General features: G+C 30.3%; 1 protein-coding gene across 1 annotated transcript in view; it reads right to left on the reverse strand.

Annotated features, from left to right (window-relative positions):
• LOC136071841 (RNA/RNP complex-1-interacting phosphatase-like) overlaps window positions 1-20,569 on the reverse strand; it is a 44,250-nt gene extending 23,681 nt beyond the window's left edge. The window contains exons 1-2 of the mRNA XM_065797321.1: window positions 20,426-20,569; window positions 8,395-8,467 (exon numbers count right to left, since the gene is read on the reverse strand). Of these exons, the coding sequence (XP_065653393.1) occupies window positions 8,395-8,467; window positions 20,426-20,445 (93 nt within the window). The 5' untranslated portion in view covers window positions 20,446-20,569. The remainder of the gene's footprint in view (window positions 1-8,394; window positions 8,468-20,425) is intronic.
• Between the last annotated feature and the right edge of the window lie 762 nt (window positions 20,570-21,331).

The raw sequence follows: 21,331 nt of genomic DNA on the forward strand, positions 1-21,331 counted from the left end.
ACCGCACACATTTCCTGACAAAGCTTGGATTTGAATATTATTCAAAATATATATGATTTTCTACACAAAAATTTTAGATTAAATTCACAAAAATTGTGGGAAGAACAAGAGTTAACTTTGGTTGATGCAAAACAGGTTGATAATTCACTTTTTATTGTTTGCTTTTGTTTTGTTTTCACCAGCATGTATAACATAATCTGCCCATTATAGTTTTGTAGAAAAGAAAAAGAGAAGCAACATTACGACGATGTGATAATGGTTGGAGGTAGGCTGCAAGAGCAGGTCCAACTATATTTACAATGCATTTTTGTACCTTGTCTAAAAGAGAAAGGGCATCATTAGAAAATCCACCCCGATATAGCAACAGTATTCCATATAAGGCTGGATTTGAGATTTATAGAGATAGAGAATAAAAACCGGAGTAAGAAAGTTTCGAGCTCGATAAAGAGATGCAACCTTAGTGGATGCTAATTTTGAAACAGATTTGATACACGGTTTCCAAGAAAGATCAAAAGTAATCAAAGAGTTAATTCTTGAAGATAAAGGGTAGATGATTCATCGAGTACATTACCATTTATAAATATAGGAAGATCTAAATCATTATGATAACGATTGGCTGAAAAAAATTGAGTTTTATCTGAGTTAAAGTTCACCACCCACTGAGCCCCATGCTGTAGCAGAAGTGAGACCCTTTTTAAGCTTAAATGCCCCCTCCCAGCAATCAGAGAGTGTTGGCTTTTTATCATGACAAGAATAAATGATAGTATCATCAGCAAACAATGCCACTTTAGATGTGAGAATATCTGGAAGATTGTTAATGTAAATTAAGAAGAGTATAGGGCCAAGAATAGAACCTTGAGGAACCCCTGAAGTTACAGAATATGAAGAAGAATGCTGTCCATCAAGGACAACTTTTATACTACAATTGGAAAGGAAGGATTCAATAACCTTAAAGATGTTACCAGTAAGGATCTGTGTCTTGAAACAAAAAGTCTTGTTATTCACTTTTTAGCAAGACAAGACGAGACAAAACAAGACTAATTTGCACAAGACTGAATTTGTCTTGTCGTGAAATGTCTTGAATTAATCAAGACCAACATTATAGAGTGACAACTAAAACAAGAAATATCAAGACTTTTCTTGTTATTTTTTTTAACAATACCAGTATTGAAATTATTATTATTATTTTTCTTTTATCTAGTTTATGATGTGGCTGGTAAAATTACCAGCAAGTGTGAATTGCACACTTTGACAGCCTTATCAAATACCAATAAAGGTTTTGTAAATATGTGTAATTTGTCACTTATATATTGTAAAATCATAATCATAAATTTTTTTAAACTCCTTTAAGGATTTTGCGTTGACAGTTCCAATACATCTTGTAGACCAATAAGTATGATAAGCCCTGGTTTTAATGAATTACTTGACTTCAGTCTTAATAAAAACTGGCTTAACTGTAGAACCAATATCTTCTAAAATTTGGTTTACAAAATCTTTGTCTTCAGTTGATTTTTCTTTTAAGTTTGATTTTTGAAACTCGGGCAATACGAATTTAACAACATTTTTGAACCTCCTTTCCTTTTCTTTCTGTTCATTCATTGTAGCATTTATAACTATTAGTAGTTCTATTGGTGCTTTATTTCTTGACACGGCTGATGGCCAGTTATCAATTTCTGGGACACCCTTAGGTATAGTTTGTTGATCTCCAATTTTTAGTTTTAAATTATTTATTTCTAAATCTTGAACTTCAATTTTTTTTTGTTGTGCTTCAATTAATTTTCTGAGATTTTCAATTTCTGCCAAAAGTTCTGCTTTAACCGCCTCTAGCTGACCTTTTTGAATATTTGACGTAATTTTAAATAACTTCGGTTAAGAAAAAAAATACGAAAAATTCCAACAAGTATGTATAACATGAAACAGCACTACACAAGTTAATTTATTCACTGCAACGAAAACAAAACACTGCAGAAACATCTGGTTAAATAAACACTTCTTACATCTGCAGAAGGGGAAGTCTTCTTTTTTACTCGTCTAAGAAAGATTTCATCAAATTTTCGGAAATATAATTGAAGCATGACTACGATTTCTAAAATTACTTCAAAAAGTTAACCTTGTACAAGAGTTTTTTCAGCTGATTGAGTCATTAATTTTCGGTCTACTAGCAACCAATGCAAAATACAAACATTGTTAACGTTTGTCTGAGTTTTGATTAAAATTATAAGTTGGTGATCATGCCTCGTAACCGTGGAGTCTTGTGGGAGCACTTTGAACAAATTGAAGGATCTGATGGAGCTGCTGTTGGAAAGTGAAGAAGTGTTTCAAAACATTTTCCATCAAAAATTTAAATATGTCTGAAATGTTGAAGCATCTAAAGCTCACACACCCTCAAATTTTCAGAGAAGTGCAGGAGTCAAAGCTTCATTAAAGAGAAGTGCAGCTGAAGCCATTGCAGGATCAGATATTGATGATGAAAACCAGCTTGGAGACTCTTCAGAAGTCCTTGGCACCTCAAAGAAAAAATTAAATCTAGCCATTTCAGATTTATCATCCCAACTTAAAACTCAACAAAATCTTCGATACATTAAATTGATCCTTGAGTTATTTTTGAGCCACAAAAAAACTTAATTTTTCTAATTGAGTGCATGTAAATAATAATTATTATGTTTCTTTTTATATGCTTTTTCAGTAATTTTGCAAAGTATAAAACCAATGACAGCAAACAATTGAGATGTTATCTAGAAACTATGAAATTCCCTGCCAGAAACAACCTGCCTTTTAATCTTGTAAGCACACCTGGCACCAAAGATCTCTTCAAGCATGCTGACCCCAGACTCACTGTCAACGCAGCTACTACATTCAGCAGATTCAAGCTGCCTTTGTTGTAAAAGAATTTGACGGTGGCAGTTGACAAAATCCTGACGGAAGAGCTACTCCTCTGCAGTGCCATTGTCAAAAGATATTTGGACATCAAAGGCAAATGATCCATACCAATCCTTTACACTTATCTACATCAGTAAATTGTGGAAGCTTCAACAATTTGTGCTCAACGCAGTATATTTTACAGGTAATTTTTTAATGAATTTGTAGGAATCTTATGTTAGGTAAACTTTTTTTATTCAATACTCAAAATCTCTTTTGGTCTATTTCAAAGCAATGTATATTAAATTCGATAATCTTGAATTTTTTTTATTTGCAGGTCATCACACTGGTGAGGCCATCTCCAAAAAAAGAGCTGATGTTGAAGGACATCCCCCACATTGAAAATCTCCAAGTTGTTGCAGTCCATGATTCAGCTGCTAACATGAAGAATGCAGTACTTCACAGTAGCATCATCAACCAATCTCTTCCCTGCACCGATCATTTGCTCCAACTGGCAATCTCTGGAGCTGTGACAGCTTGCCCAACTATGAATGAAGCAGTGAAATGCTGTACTGCATTTGCAACTAAATCACACAAGTCAACTCTTGCAAAGCAAAGGATTCAAAAAGAAATAGCCATTAACAAAGATGAATTTGATATTGATTCAGGTATAATTTCTTAGATATGTTTATTGTATTAACAATTTTCAAATACTCACAAGTAAAAGGTTGAACTCTACTATGTTCTAAATTAGAAAAATTTTAAACGCAGTTTTAAATGGCAGAGGTTGTTCCAACAGAAGATTCTGAGCTTTTCGAAGAGTGTCTGGATGTTATGGTTCGTGTAGCAGAAGTATCTGAGGTGATTGATCATCAATTATGAAAATCACCACACACGGCTCACTGAACAAACTCAAGGTACTTAGATATTTTACTAGAACTTGTCAGAAAATGTTAATGAAATTAGATTTTTTTTTTTTAAATTATTATTTCTGTAACTTTAGGAAAAAGAGCTGGCAGAATAAAAAATAGCTAATCTAACTTTATTATGAAAGATTTCTAAATAAGATTTACACAAGTGTAAAAACTAGAATATTTAATAGATCATCATCTAATCAGAGTTTTTTTTAGCTCAAACCACTCCAACTAATCGTAAAGATGAGGATCTCTGGAGAAGGACCAGAACTGGCCGAATCTCCAATTAAAACTGAGTGGGATGAGTACAAATCCATGCCTAGGCCAACAAAAGATGATGGTCTAAGCAACATTTTAAACTGGTAAAAGTCTAATGAGGTCAAGTATCCACTTCTGGCAGATGTTGCTTGTCATTGGTTGTGCATTTCAGCATCATCTGCTTCATCAGAATGAGCTTTTTCTTCATGCGGAAGCATTGTTTCATGCAAAAGAACAAAGCTTCAGCCTGAAAAAGTGGATAACCTGCTTTATATACAACAAAATTATGACAGTGTGGAAATACGTCGTTGGAAATTTGTCTCCAAATATAAGCCCGATGCAGCTCCAAAATTTGATGAGGAAAATTACCAGTTTCCAGCCAACCTTAGTCCAAATAATGAATAACAAACTCTTCGTCTAAAAAGTCCAAAAACATTATCAGCAAAGTTAATTCTTATATAAAAGTGTTACAATTTAAAATCATTTACCTCGAATTGATGTTATGATTTCATCTTTTGTAAAATAAAATAAAAAATTTAGTCTTGTTATTTAGAGAGTGAAAAATAATTCAAGACCAAAATTGGCAATCTTGAAAAGTCTTGTGAAGTCTTGATATTCTTGAAATTACAATGTAACAAGACTGCAAAATTAAGTCTTGATAGGTCTTAAAATGTTTCAAGACCGTGTAGGTTTAATCCTGGTATTGGTATAAAATTATTTCAAGACGCAGACCCTTGGTCTTCTTCGTAAGATATCATTTTACACCATAAGAAGATAGCTTATGGAGAAGACCAGCATGCCAAACTTTATCAAAAGCTTTAAAAATGTCAAGAGTAATGGCATTAACCTCTCCACCTTTATCTAATGCACGATAAAACCTGTCAGTTATTACTGTTAGCAAATCAGCTGTAGAACGAGAAGATCGAAATCCATATTGATGGTCAGAAAGTAAGTTATTAGATTCAAGATGAGAAATTAAGTGTTTGTTAATTAAAGATTCAAAAACCTTGCTTATGATAGGAAGAAGACTTATGGGACGGTAGTTAGATGAATCAGATCGCTCTCCAGAATTTTTGAAGTTAGGGATAACAGATGCTGCTTTCCAGCAGGCTGGAAAACAAGACTCTGATAAGCACTTGTTGAATAGTTTTGAGAGTATAGGTGACAGCTCCGGAGAACACTTTTGCAAGACAATAACAGGCATCTTGTCCAGGCCACAAGCTGTAGAAGAGTCTAGGCAGGAAATCACTTTAGATACAGATGCTGGAGTGATATGAATGTCAAGCAATGGATCAACCTGTTTGTTGGCAATATCAGGTAGAACGCAACTAGTGGAATCAAGAGATGATATTGATAAAAAGTTCTTAGCAAACAATTCAGGTTTGTCTTTAGGTGAGGTGACAAAGTCTGAACCATACAAGAGAGGTGGAATAGCAGATTTGGCCTTATTATTGATACTATAAAAGACTCTGCAAAAGTCACGAGAGCCTAACTTTTGTGATGAAATAGGAGATTTCATGACCTGAGAATAGTAGGCTTTGACATTAGACAAAACATTTTTACAATGGTTTATAGCAGTAATAAACAGATGTCTGTTTTCTGGAGAATTGTTTTGCTAATAGATATGGAAGTAATGGTTCTGATTGGAAATTGCAGCTGCATTATGTGAGGAAAACCATGAAAAGAGTGAGGCTTGAGTTGAATTGTCGAGAGAGAATAAAAGATTCCATGCCAGCCTGAATCCAAGAAGATATGTAAGAGACACATTTGTCAGCAGGAAGACGAAAGATTTCTACCCAAGGGCCATCACGAAGAAAATCACGGAAAGAGTCCCAGTCAGCCTTAAGGTTGTTGTAAGAGGTAGATGATAGGAGGATTCAGATTATAAAGAATGACATAATAGTTTTAGAGAGATAAAACATGTGATCAGAAGCACCTAAGGATGAATGTGGAGAAACTGAGCACTGACTAGGATCAGAAACAAGACATAAGTTAAGTAGAGAAGGTAAATGATTTGGGTTGTCTGGTTAGAAAGTTGACTATTTGAGTTAGGAATTGAGAAAGGCAAAAGTTGTGGGCTTTAATGCCTGCAGAGTCACTGACACTAGAGCCAAGCCATTCAGTGTGATGAGCATTAAAGTCACTAAAAACAACAATATTGGCTGATGGATAAAGAGAGAGGGCTTGGTCAATATGATCAGAAATAACATCAAAAAGAGTGCAGTCTTAAGATGAAGGAGTGCGATATAGAACAAAGAGAAAGGCAATACAGTGAAGTGGTGCTAAATGAAAGCACATAAAAGAATAGTCTGTGGATTCAAACCTAGTTTCACGACAAATGGGTGAATTCTTATTAATGTAAATGCCCAGGCCAAGCATGTGAAGATTGGAGTCTTTACGAATTAAAGAAAGATAACCTTCAACACTAAGATCACAAGATGAGACAGCTGAACCCTAATTAGTCTCACAAAGAGCAGGTAGGTCTGGTGAACTTTGCAAGAGATAAGACTCAACAGAAGAAAAGTTACTTTGAAGACCACAAATATTAGTGAATGATAGGTTTAGAAAACTTGGTGATGACAATAGTTTTTTGTGTTTTATAGTTTTTGGTACTTTATTCATTTTTAAATTTGTTAAAGAACTTGACTCAAAGCATAGACAATACTCAGTATACTGTGTAATAGCCTAAGCAATAGCTTCATTACTATTAATAAACCCTAAGCCATAACAAAGGTGGCCTCCACAATGCACACCAAAAGTACAAACAGGGACACCATCCATGCGCAACATGGCACTGCTAGTACTCTGATATTTTTCAGCTGTTGATGAAATAAGCCCCTCTGAGAGCTACCACAGAGTACAGAAAACCTGACTATCAGCCAGCCTCAGAACCATAAACTGAGTTTTAGAGCTGTACCCTCATTAGGAGATAATAGAATAGTGCCTAGTCATAAAAACAGAGACACAACCAAAACCCATGCATTGAGTCAAGAAGATCCAGCATTTAACATCCTAAACTGGAAACAATGTATTATAAATACATTTGCGCCAGCCTAATAGATGAGGAAGGGGTGCGAGGCTGGTCAACAAATAGAACCTGTTTACCCCTTATCTAGTTTTCGTTAGTAATATGCAAACTGCAAACTGTGAAGCTTTTCGCAAACCAAAACATTACAGTTTAGATATCAAAGATATTTTGTTAAATCAAATATAAATAAATTTACATATTGATATTTCATATATTAATAAAAGTAAATACAGTGACTGACTGTAAGCATAATAAAATTAAGAGTAGGGGGGGGGGGGGGGAGTAAGCAAAATAAAATTAAAAGAGTAGGGGAGGGGGGAGGGGGAGGCCAAGGTTTAGTCATGCTTATAGTCTAAAAAATAACTTAAACCAACTATCAATAAGATTAGCAAGAAAGTTTGCATTTTGCTGGTTTTGAACATTAAGTTTTGCAGTTTGAACATTAGTTTGTAACTCAACTAGGGAACTACTTCATTCACTGCAAATCATATCTAAAATGATTGTGAAAATACATCTGTCAGTTAATGTACTGGTTGCACCCAATAAATTATATAAAAATAAACTAGTTACTGATAAATTATTTACTTGGGAGTTTCTGGACATAACTGTGTAGAAATTGTACAACAACAAATAACTTTTGTATTTTTTAAACTTTGTGCTTTATCTTTGATGCTTTCCAAATAATAGTTTACTATAAATATTATTTACTGGTTTTCAAAAACAAGTAGATACTGTCATAATGTGGAAAAATGTGTCAATATATTGAGACATATCTTTCAGAAATAGTAGTGATTTACTTTGAATTGTGATTCTTTGGTATGAAATTTCAGTAAAATGATACTTTATGATATCATTGTTTAATGATGTTCAATTATGCAATTTTTTGCCTGAAAACAACCTGTGTAATTTTTTGCCTTTAGTTTATTGTTAATAAAGATTCAACCACCATCAACCATGAAACAACATCCTTTCAATAAAATAAAAGCAAAAAACAATAGTACAAAATACCCTAACTTTTTTGAGACTACTAAAATTTATAAAACAAAGCTATCATTAAAAAAAAAAAATTTGAATAAAAAGAAAAAACCAATCCAAAATCCTTGTAAAAACCTGTTATCATTACAAATATAATCAAAAAAGATTATAAATTATTAATTGGTTTATTTCTTACTGCACAGTATCATTATTCAGCTTTTTAATGCTGCAAACGCTAGGAGAATTGAAAGCTAAGCTGCAAACTCTTAGTAGAAAAATTGAAAACTGAGCTAAAAACTTTAGGCAAGAGAAGAAAAAAAAAGGAATGAAAAATAAGTTATGAAAACATGAATATAATACCTGTATAGGTGTTTTAAATGCTATAATTGGAACTCTTTCAATCGGCTTTCCAATTCTAGTATACTCTAACCATCTAAAAATAAATTGTTTATAATCTTTATTAAAATATTTTTGAAATAAACTCTTTAGAATAAGATGCTCAACAGGCTATCAATATACACAAATGTGTGTGACTATTATATATATATATATATATATATATATATATATATATATATATATATATATATATATATATATATATATATATATATATATATATATATATATATATATATATATACGCTCGCTTCATATGCGAGAGGTTACGAGTTCGATCCCCACCACGTCCCTGGTAGTACCGCGCTCAACATGTTTCTCTGCGCAGCGGCCTTGCTCGTCAAGGTTTGTGTTTCGGAGTTATAGAGTTGAGAGAGGATTATAACCACAATTAAGTAGCCTCCCTGTCTGTAGTGGCCTTCTGGGCCTTGGGGAGATGATTAAAATATATATATATATATATATATATATATATATATATATATATATATATATATATATACATACACACATCAGAGATGTGCACTCATTGTTGCCCGGTGGTACCAGGCGACAGAATTTTGTGAAGGGCGACTAAAAATATTATTTTAATGCAATAAAGTCACATGTAGGGACGACTATTAATTTTTATGGGCAGTTCTAGTTTTTTTTTGTGTTTTTTATGATTAAAGAATTCTATAAAAAGAAAAGTAACTATCTAAAATAATAATAAATACTTTTAAAAGTCACAGGGTGAAAGTTTGTTTTCTGCATTTACTATCATTAATTAGAACAGAAGAAAATTGTACAAGCTTTTAAACATTTAATAAAATACTTCCTAAATAAAAACTAAAAAGTTTTATCGTTTTAACAAAATACGATTTTATTTTTTATTTTTTACAAATTTTATTAAAGAACTAAATTTGCCAAAACAACTTTTTTTCTTATAAAAAGGGAAAAACGCTTTGGTTTGAGACAATCTATTCAACAAATGTATTTAAATTTTTTTCAAATACCGAATAATTTAGATTCTATTAATAACTTGTTAAATCAGTTTAAATAACTTTTAACGCGGCTTAAAATTAAATTAAATGATTCTTAAAAAATAACGGCTGATATTTTAAAAATACTTTTAAAATATCAATAGTTTTCAGGCTACTGTAACAAATAGGATCTTGGGGCCATCCATAAAGGATGTAATGCAATTAGGGGAGAGGGGAGGGGTCAAGATAAAAAGAACAAAAAAGGACAAGGGGGAGGGGGTCATTAGAAAAGGACATCATGTTAAAGAATTTTTTATTTTAGTTTTAATAACATGTAAAACAATGTAAACGTGTTTTTATGAAGTCAACATAATGGAACGTAATGCTTTTATTTATTGTAATTACAGGGCGCGACAAATCATTTTTATTTTAAATAAACGTCGACATTTGTATCTTTATTTATTGACGAACGTCTAATTTAAGAGGTATGTGTCAAATATGGGAGTTTTGTTTAAAAATCAGTGATGTCATAGAGCCAGAATGGTCCGGGATGCCGTCCCGATACTTTTTTTTACTGTATATGCGTTATTAAATTATAAAAGAGATTTATTTTTAAATAACTTTTATTCTAGTTAATAAATTTTTTTATATATGCGGTAGTGGTGTAGTGGTAGAGCGCTCGCTTCATAAGCGAGAGGTTCCAAGTTCGATTCCCACCACGTCCCTGGTAGTACCGCGCTCAACTTGTTTCTCTGCGCAGCGGCCTTGTTAGTCAAGGTTCGTGTTTCAGAGTTATAGAGTTGAGAGAGGGTGATAACCACAAGTAGTCTCCTCATCTGTAGTGGCCTTCTCGGCTTTGGGGAGGTGAATTATAAAAAATATATATATATATATATATCAAACATGCTTATTGAATTTATTTATTTTTTATTATTTCAATACAATATTTTATGCATTTCCAAAGTCTGTGCAAATTAATGATAACTAAAGACCAATTTTCACAAGATGAAAAAAATCCCATAAAGTGAATTTTTTCATTATGACAAAGCGCCGTTTTGATTTCCACATTTTTCGCAATAATATAGTCGCTTTCAAGAAAAAATGACAGTTATAAGTTTACACTGTATGCTTTTGAAAAAAAATATAAGTATAAAAAATAGTTTTTGATAGAGGATTTCTCATAGGAACACTTCTATTGAAAATCTGTTACTGCAAGAAGTAATAAATGGTTCAACTCTGAAAGAAGATTGGCGAAAAAAATCTTGTCTTGTGGAAAATGGTAAGGTCATGTTCCAATATAATAATATGCAATAACTTAATGATTGTAAACGATTATCTATTTTAATTAAAAATAATGAATTTTTCTTAATTTAGTTCCTTAAATTTATTTACTTATAAAAAAAAAACGTATTAACTTAAAATTAAATAAATTAACTTGAAATTAAATAAAACGAAACTAAAAATAAAATAGAAGTTATTTTGACTTTTTTTAAACCTTAAAAAATAATAATATCGCATGAAGTATTTAATAAGTTATTATATCAAGTTATTATTAAATACTAAATATGAAATTATTATATTATTATATTTATGATATTAAGTATTTAATACTAAAAATATGATATTATTACTATAATAATAAATTAAACTATAATAAACAAAATAATTCTATATATTCTAATAGATTATATATATTTCAGTAAAACTTAAAAATTCTTACCAAACATTTAAAAGTGTTTTTAGTTTACAAATGAATGTTAGTTCACTTAAACGATAAAAAAGTTTAAAAAAAGGCATGGTTTTAAATAAGGCAATGTTTGAGCATGGTTTCTTTTAAAGTAATAGCAAATGCATTCATTTTAAGTAAAATTATGCAAGCTTTTGTAAATGCATGAAACGCATGTAAAAACCATGTGAAAAGAAAATTACCTTCTTTAATAGCATACTTGTTATTTAACTTAAAAGTAATGCTATTAACAAAAGTAATCCTGTTTTAGCTTGATTTCTTTAAAAGTCGTTGAAAATGTGTTTTAAATTTTAGTAACTAATTATTTTTTTTTTATTATAAATAAAAAACTATTAATTAATTTGAAAAAAAATTGCTGAAATTATAAGTTCATTTAAAATTTTTTTGAGCGAACGCCAACGTTTGCTTAAGTAAAAGTAAAGAAATGTAGCGTTTGTATTTTTGCCTCTTTTTTAAACAAGCGTTCGCACATTCTTTGATTTGTCGCACCCTGAATTTTATATATATATATATATATATATATATATATATATATATATATATATATATATATATATATATATATATATATATATATATATATAATTATATATGTATGTATGTATATATATATTGACTATATTACAATTAATTATATACCTGTACATGACATAATTGGTTGCCCTACTATTGAAGTAGAACAATCTGAGCTATTGCACATCATCATTCAACATACTGAATATTTACCATCTGAGGTTACCATCTTAGCAGAAGTGCTTTATATACTCAGTTGAAGCCAAAGCAGAGAAAATTATTTGAAGGAAAGAGACACATACACGCAGTTCCAATCAAGTTGATGTGAGCCCAAAACAATTTTCATTCAAGTCAACTATAAGGAATGTGATAAAAGTTTGCACTTGTTTAGGCCCTAAGGATGTGTGCTTTTTAAGTCAATACGATAAAGCTTGTATTGGAATCACCTCTGCTAACAAACAAGCTTTTATATTAATGCATATGAAATATCTATTTTCTCTTCCTGATCATGATTGGGTCATCGCCGCAAACCACAAGCTCATTCCATCTTTCTACGCAGGCATGGAAATCAAACTTAATTTAAGTTTTCTAACTGAACTTAAATTTCTATTTTGGTCCCACTTATATTGCTGTTCAATCTGACAAAGCATTCATCATTGACAGCGTATCCTCATAGGTTGGACTATGAACAACTTTTGACTCTGCTAGAGTTCGATTCAAATAGAAAAGACCATTTGACCATGTTGGTCAAACCAATGGTTGTTTTCAGTGTTGATTTAGTCGGATTGATTCTCCATCATGATCATTATGGAGCTTATCTAGACTCTCAAGGAATTTAAATTCATTTTTAATACCAACTCTTTATCAAAATACAATATATATAGCAAGGCTTAAGAAATTAATTACCTATATTGCCACTTATATTTAAAGTAGGACAGTCGATCTTCTTTAGGAGAAACAGAATTTTGAATTTGCTGGAAAGATTTGCTCCTTGATCTTTTCAGGTCTGATGATTGATCAGTTTCCAATGTTGGATGAGCTTTTGATCCAGACAGTAAGACGGATCTTATCGAAGGACTAGGAATGGTTAACCTCTCATGTGCGCAATATATCACGCAAATTGTAAAATATGAGGATCTTGGATGTTGTTCTTTGAAAAGGAACTCTTATTTACATGTTAATCCTGGTCGATTTCTGCCTCCACCTATTCCAATCTGTTAGTCAGAAGATGGCTTGAAAGGTGTACCCATTTCAGATGTCACCAGCAAGAATTGTTTTCCTTCTGTATTTTTTCTTATCGCCTCAAATATTCAAAGCACCATTCCTTAATCATTGAAATCAATACAAACTTCCTCTTTACAATCTGCTTTGTCCCTCTGTGCAATTAAGTTTTTCTCAGAGAATCTGTGAGCATTATAACTTGCGTTTTGCCACCTAAGTCATGTTAAAAAAGCATGTCAGCATTACTCATTCCAATTTTTATTAACTAAATGGCTATTACCCTTTTGTGAGTTACCTGCTCACAAAGAACAGAAAAGATGTGCAAAAGAGAGTTAAATGCCGTAAATGTGATAGAGAATGCGGCCTTTGCTGAATGGTTCAATGAGGACGAAATCGAAACCGAGGGCTTTAATAATCCAAATGATGCAACTATTTCAGACGAATCAGACTGCCCTATTCAAATTAAAGCAATTGACCTTTATTTAAAAAATACTTAGATGGACGAAGAGTGAGGCAAGTTCCCATGACACACTTTGATTAAATTTAATATATAGAATATGAGAAAAATTACAAAAAAAATTTTTTCGAGGAGGCCTACATAAACAAACAACTGAAAATAATGTGGAAATACCCAATAAGCTACTAAATAATATTCAAACACCAAAAAATGTAATTCATTTGAAAAATTTCAATAAAAATCTGTAATAAAGGAATAAATTTTGTTTTAAAATAAAGAAAGAGAGAGAGAGGGGGTCCTAATTTTATGACATCCTTTTTAAGGGGGGTATAGGAAAAATAGACAACTGGTGACAAAGGGTGGTAGGGAGTCAATTGTTTAAAAAAAGGTGACGCCCTTTATGGCCAGCCCCTTAATAATTACAACACATTAAAAACAAAAGGTTTAAAAGTATTTGTAATTTGTTTTTTTATATTTGTCAATACTTTGTTGTTATAAAAAAAAAGTGCCAATTTTTTTAATATAATAAGTGCTTAATTCAAATGAAAAACCTAATGGCGTATATATCAGCATGTGCTTTATCTAAAAGTAGAAAAGTGATCAATAGTTACAATATTACTTTGATTTACGCAAACTATTACTAGCCAAAACTCTGCCCTATAATGAAAAATGACTAGAATATGCAATAACTCAGCTGAATGCAAGTTTTTATAAAAAATAGCAACAAGCAACTCAAATAGTCAGCAGGCGACTAAAATTAACAAACTAGTTACTTTCAGTCGCTCTTCTGGTGACCAACCAAAAGTCCAAGTGCACATCCCAGTATGTATATATATATATATATGTGGTTGTTGCGCAGGCAATACCGCCTATGTGACAATTTTTTCGATATTGAGATACGCGCCTAGAGTTTTTCGTCTAAAAATGACACATCTGTTGGTACCATCATAACTTTAAATATAGCCACCTGAGGCGCTGCAATCGAAGTAATGTAGGACCGCCTATGTGAAGATTTGCGCGCAAGATCGTCTATCTGAGCAGCACGTGTCTTTTCTATTTACTTTATTTTTAAACTAAATAATTGTGTTGCGCTTTAACGAGTTTTGTAATGCTTCATTGACCATATTCTATTGAAATTAATTGTTCTATTGACTTACCCTGAAGTTGTAAAACATGGCTGTGTTTGAATTTTAAAAAATATATGTTTTTTTAAAAAAATTCATTAATGTGAAACTATTATTAAAGCTGTTTTATCATTTGTTTTATCATTGATTATCATAGAATTATATAACTTTAAGTACAATCTGATTTTTAGAAATCTAGTTAACAGATTATTATTCTTAAAAGACTTGTTAGTTTTCGAAAAAAAGTTACAACCTGTTTTTGCAAGTAAAAACTGAAACAATTTTTCAGTGCATGTACAATATGGATTATGAAGTATTTACTTATGACTTACTAACTTAGTTTGAAAGTACCTAATGATAGTTTTTTCCTTATGTTACAGGAAATGATACCAACATAATTATGCCGGATTCAATTTATGAAGAAAAGAGCAATACTCAAGTAATGCCTGAAGCTGAATTTGTTTCAACACTCAGTAGTGACAACAATTTTGATACAGTGTTCAATAATGAACTTCAAACTACTGACAAATCACAATTACAATTGGCAATCCAGACTTAAATTGTGAGTTGGGTATTAATCCTGATGCTGAGATTATTAACAAGGTGGAAATCCCTCAAAATGAAGACCCTAATCAGAATGATGAGGAGCAACATCTAAGAAAGATAAAACTATCACCATTAGATTGGAAAAGAGAAAAAAACAAAAGACTAAGAATGGAGGGCTTGCTATATTTAGGATTCTCCAAACCGAAAGGAGAATATAGTAGACACGATACACCCAGTGATGGAAGGAAAATAGGAGTGGCTTGCACATCACGAAAGTGTGCTCAGACAATAAATCAGGATTGTGAAAAATTTACGGAAGATAGAAAAAAAATATTTTCCAAATTCTGGACTAAAATGAATTGGGATCAACGGAAAGTGTTTGTCACAAACTTGGTACATAATGTAGATAAGAAAGAAAAATGACAAAAGATGAAATTTCTAGAAGGGAAGTAAGCACAGAGCTTTACCTTTTCTTTAGAAACAAAACTTATGAAAGACACATTGTAAAAAAGAACCAAGCTAGAGAAGAAAAAAATAATGACAAAGATAACCTAAATAAAGATAAGACAGTAAAGGAGATTAAAAATCATGTTTGCTATGGACGCTCAAGCGGTGAAAATCAGCCCTTGCATTTATGCCAGTGCCCTATACTACAAAACCAAGTTGAATTGCCACAATTTCGCTGTTTACAATCTTTCCACACATGATGGCACTTGCTACTGGTTTAACAAATCAGAAGCTGATTTGTCTGCTGAAATGTTTGCGAGTTGCGCTGTTCACGCAATAAGAGAAGTAACAAAAAAGGAAAAACTTCCTGTGATTTTATATTCAGATGGATGTACATATCAGGACCGCAATAGCATTATATCAAATGCTCTGATTCATTTAAGTATAGAGTTAAATATTGACATCTACCAGAAATTCTTGAAAAAGGGGCACACCCAAATGGAGTGCGACTTAGTGCATAGCACAATTGAACAGAGCTTAAAAAAGAAAGAAATTTTTCTTCCGAGCTATTACATTAAATGCTTAAGGGATGCCTGAACAAAACCTTCACTATACAATGTATTTGAAGTGGATCACACTTTTGCAAAGAAGTATTCTGAAACATCGAGAATGATATACTCATCAATACGCCCTGGACTTTCTGCCAGCAATCCAACTATGACAAACCTTCGATGTCAATGGTACAAGCCCGATGGAAAAATTTTCTACAAACTGGACTTTGATGAAGATTGGAAACCTCTGGCCAAGAAGACTCAAGAAAATTAACTTTCCGATCGCTTTCAACCCTCTCCATCAAGACAGGCTAAAAATAAAGCCGAAGAAATATCAGCTTCTTCAACAGCTCACGCTTTTTATGATAGCTTACCTCACTGAACCTCTATAAATATTTTTTCATTGTTTTTGCCCTAAAGAATATAAAAATTAGGAACTGAACCATTGATAAAAAATTGATCTTGTTTTTTGTTGAAGAATAAATTTAAACATTAATCAAAACATTTATTTCTTGCAGAGTCTTTTTTACTACTTGTAAATATTACAGTTTTGACAGAAAATAGGCCTACATATCCTTGAAGTTCATAGGAAATAGTTTGTTTTGTTATTGGTACTAGAAACTAATTTAACTTCAAATCTAGTAAACTAATTTACATAGAAATTAATCCAAGGCCATAACACCTATGTGATATAAAAATAAGGCAGTATCGCCTAAGTGACACAATTTAATAAAAAATTCACTTTCTTAAATTTATTTTACATAATAGTGTTATAATACATATTTCACATATAAGCAGCTTATATGCCTTTCGAATGAAAAATGCGTCTGTAATTAAGTTTTTTCTTCCTCCAGTAAACTTTGGAATTGATCACATGGGCAGTATTGCCTGCACAACACACACACACACACACACACACATATATATATACATATATATACATATATATATATATATACATATATATATATATACATATATATATATATATATATATACATATATATATATATATATATATATATATATATATATATATATATATATATATATATATATATATATACATATACATATATACATTTACAGTGTTTGAGGTCGGCAAAAAAATGCCAACCTCCTTTCTTAGTATTTTAGTAAAACTTTTGTGTTAAAATATTTTTGCTGACCTGATGCCAACCTCTAACAGTAAGAGGTTGGGAGTTTATTGCAGACCTCAATTTTCCTAATTTCAAAGGCTGATATATATATATATATATATATATATATATATATATATATATATATATATATATATATATATATATATATATATATATACATATACACATATATATTAGGTACATGCATATCTGGATTTTTACGACACCGATTTTAAAAACAAAAACTGTGACCTTTTTTTTCACAGCGTGCTCGAAGTCGGTGTGGTAAAAATGTATTTATTTGTCTTAGAATTTTATATCAGCTTAGACTTTATTAAAAAAGTAGAATGTTTTATCTTGAATAAATCATGGGTTTTTTTTACGTGTAATAAATTTTTCAGTTTTTTTATTGCTATTTAAAATTTCGTTCCTGTTCTGGAACTGCATTGATATTGAAGGCATGTTGGTACATATTTGAAACTTTCCAGTCAACTGTATAAATCAATTTTCTATGTGCCTGCCAAATTTCATTAAAAAAAATTCACTCATAAAAAAAAAATAACCATAATATGTTAAAATGTTTTAAAGAAGAAGAAAAAGTTTTAATAAGAGTAAGATTGTAAAATTTTTAAACAAAATTTAAATCTTATTTATAACTTTTTTTATAACAATATTGTTTAATTTGAAGATATTTCATAAAAATAAAGACTTATAACAATTTTTAATGTGGTTGTAAATTTAATTACAATAAGGTACTTTAAACTTTTAGCGATGCAAATATCTTTATTGAGTAAAGTTACATTTATTCACACTACGCTTTTCCATTATGTAACAAAATCTCATAACAAAGCCTGTTATCTGGTCAATCTGCGATTGTTCCAAAGTGCTCTAAAAACTTTTATTCATCTAGTTTTTTCCTTCGAAAATTAGTTCTTTGGAATTCACTTCCTTAATCTTATTTTCCTGATTCATATAACTTGCAATCTTTTAAGCTGTCTGTCTTTTCCCTTCCAGTAACTTCCAACTCTAATAGTGGTTGCTTGCAGCCTTGTTGGAAGTAAAGATGTTGAAAAAAAAATCCAGTAAACATACAGCTGCATAGTCTGAAACAATAAAATCTACTCTTGCGATGGCATACGTAGCATTTTAAAGGCTAACTTTTTATATGCCTGACTTCTACACCAAGATCAATATTAGGTTGCATATGCAGCATATCTGATTTTGATTTAAAAGCAGTTTTTTGAAAAAAATAGGTTACATTCTAAACTAAATTTTAATAACTTATTCTATGTAATTTATTTATGCGGGAGTTGTTCCTTGCTCCTTCTTTATACCCAAGGCTATATAAGCCTACATATGTCTTTATGTTTTAAAAGTTCTGAAGAGATGAAATCAATCTTTTTTTTCCAGAGGATTTCAGGTGACAGTATTAATCTTAGTTTTAAAAACCAATAATTTATATCAATACTATTAAAGGTTTTATTAAGTTGTTGTCTCTTCAGATTATCATTAAAATGCTGAAATAGCCATATTTCAAATAATTGTAATTCTAAAAATACATATAAATGATCATATATAGTTTTAGTTTAAATTTTTGCAATTTTTATTTATTTTATAAGATTCATATTAGAATGAAATAACTTTGAAACATGATGAAAATGTTTTTGAGATGATGATTTAAATATATTATATATATATATATATATATATATATATATATATATATATATATATATATATATATATATATATATATATATATATATATATATAGAGAGAGAGAGAGAGAGAGAGATCTATAGTTTGTTGGCTTTGGGAAGAGCGGAAGGAAAAAAGTGATTCTTACGCCAACACATACGTCACTTTTAATTACTTTTGACTTTCGTCCAACATTTTCGTGTTGGACGAAAGTAAAAACCATTAATTTAATTACAAATTAATTGTTATATAAAAAAACCACAAAAACGCAAATTTAATTGACCAGAATGTTTTTAAAAACATTCTGAATGTTTTTAAAACATTTTGAATGTTTTTAACAATATAAACAATGTTTTTATTTTTATTTTTTTTAATAAAATGTTTTTATTTTTATTTTTTTTACTGTAAATCATGCGCGGAGTGTTGCTACATCGAGTGTTGCTATCTTATAGCCTGACTCGCAAGGGAGTGCTGCTACATCGACTGACAAATAGCCTGACTCGCAAGGGAGTGCTGCTACATCGACTGACAAATAGCCTGACCCGCAAGGGAGTGCTGCTACATCGACTGAGGGTTTGGTTGGGGCAGGCAGTCTATCATTTATAAAAAAAAAAAATTCTGGTCTTGCATTTTAATTTTTACTTTTTGTCAACAAAATATGGAAAAAACTTTCGGACAACATCTAAGGGTTCTATATATATATATATATATATATATATATATATATATATATATATATATATATATATATATAAATTTAGTAAGTCAGTAAAAATTTCTTATACAAAGGACATATTGTTGAAACCATACCCTAACCAAACCCTAACTATAAACCTAAGGGTTAGACTCAGGGTTTGACTTAGGGTTTTGCTCTCAATAAAATAAACTTTATTGTTGGGTTCAGGTTAAGAGTATATTTTTCAATTATTGTTATGCATAAAACATGACTTGTTTTTTATGGACTTAGTAAAAGGGTGCCTGAAATACACATCTGCCAATTTAAGATAAGATGATCTAATAGTGACTTTTTTGTTTAAGACTAACAGTAAAAATATTCATTTATTTTGTTTATATTTTTTATTTTAATTTTTTCTAGACTTTTATGTCACAACTACAACTTAACAATAAGTTTTAATAATATTTCAATAATAATTAGGCTTTCAAAGGATATTTGAAAAAAGTTAAAAACTTAGGTTAAACCTAATAACAAATCTAGTAATAATAATTCAAATTACAGTAATAACAATAATAATATTATTAACAACAACAACAAAAAATATTCTATAACTGATATTGCTATTAATGCTGTTAAAATTGTTTATTGTTTTTATTTATTATTGTTGCTATTATTATTTATTACTATTGTTGCTATTATTGTTGTTGTTATTACGGGTATCACAATAATAGAAGCAGGTAGTTATCAATTATAAAAAGATAAAGTTTTAATAACAATCAAAAAGTTTATTTAAATAAAATACTTATTGTAAATTAGAACATATACCATAAAACAAACAAATGTTTATTCATAATGTTTTTTCTAATATAGAATAAGAATATATTTTACACACGATAAAACGCAATTACCGGTCTGGAATTCTTCCCATGATTGTTTAATGATTTATCGCCACATCTTCGATCTCCCTTATTTCATATAAGAATCATGCAACATTTTATTTGACCGCCAATCAGGTAAAAACTATATTTAAAAATACTTTTACGGACACCGAAACTAAGTTAAAAGGTGATTTTTTTTCTATATTATAAACATAACAGGAAATCAAATGGCATAAAATTTACTTAATACAAACATGTCTAATTGTAGATTTTGTCACTAACAACCATAATTAACTTTTACGAATTAATGTGCATTTGCATTACCACATTTTTTATTAAAAATTTTTAATGACGAATTTCTCAAGCTATAAATCAATGAAATATAGCTAGCACAAGGTAGTTTACGAGCGTTATGTTTAGACGCGCATACGTCACAGGTTGATAGAACATTTATAGGTTTTAAAATAGCTGCAATACTTAGCTATATAATCTTTTTTAGATGGTTACTGTTATTTTTTTAGTTTATTTTTGTAAAAATCTGTGTTGCAGCCATATTATTGGTCTAATTCAAACAATAAATGTCTTTTTTATATTTGTAAATAAATATATAAGCTAAATAATAATTTAAAATGCCCTAATTTGTAATTTGGCAAAAAAATTTATTTGTAATATTCATTGATTTGTTTATTTTTTTGAAATAAATGAGAATTTCTAACTGTACAAGTTTGAAATTATTTTTTACCTTTATATTACTACTCTTTTCTTTATAGTTAAATACTTTTTGGCCGTTGCTTTAATTTAATTTCGGTCTTAAAATGTATCTTTATTTGTTTGACTTGTTAAGTGTTTAGTTTTTTTATAAATAACTTTGTTCTGGTTTAAATCGATTTATATTTAAATCGATTATACTATAAAGTAAGGGATAAGAAATATAAT

Source organism: Hydra vulgaris, chromosome 05 (assembly GCF_038396675.1).
Source record: "Hydra vulgaris chromosome 05, alternate assembly HydraT2T_AEP".
Lineage (NCBI taxonomy): Eukaryota > Metazoa > Cnidaria > Hydrozoa > Anthoathecata > Hydridae > Hydra > Hydra vulgaris.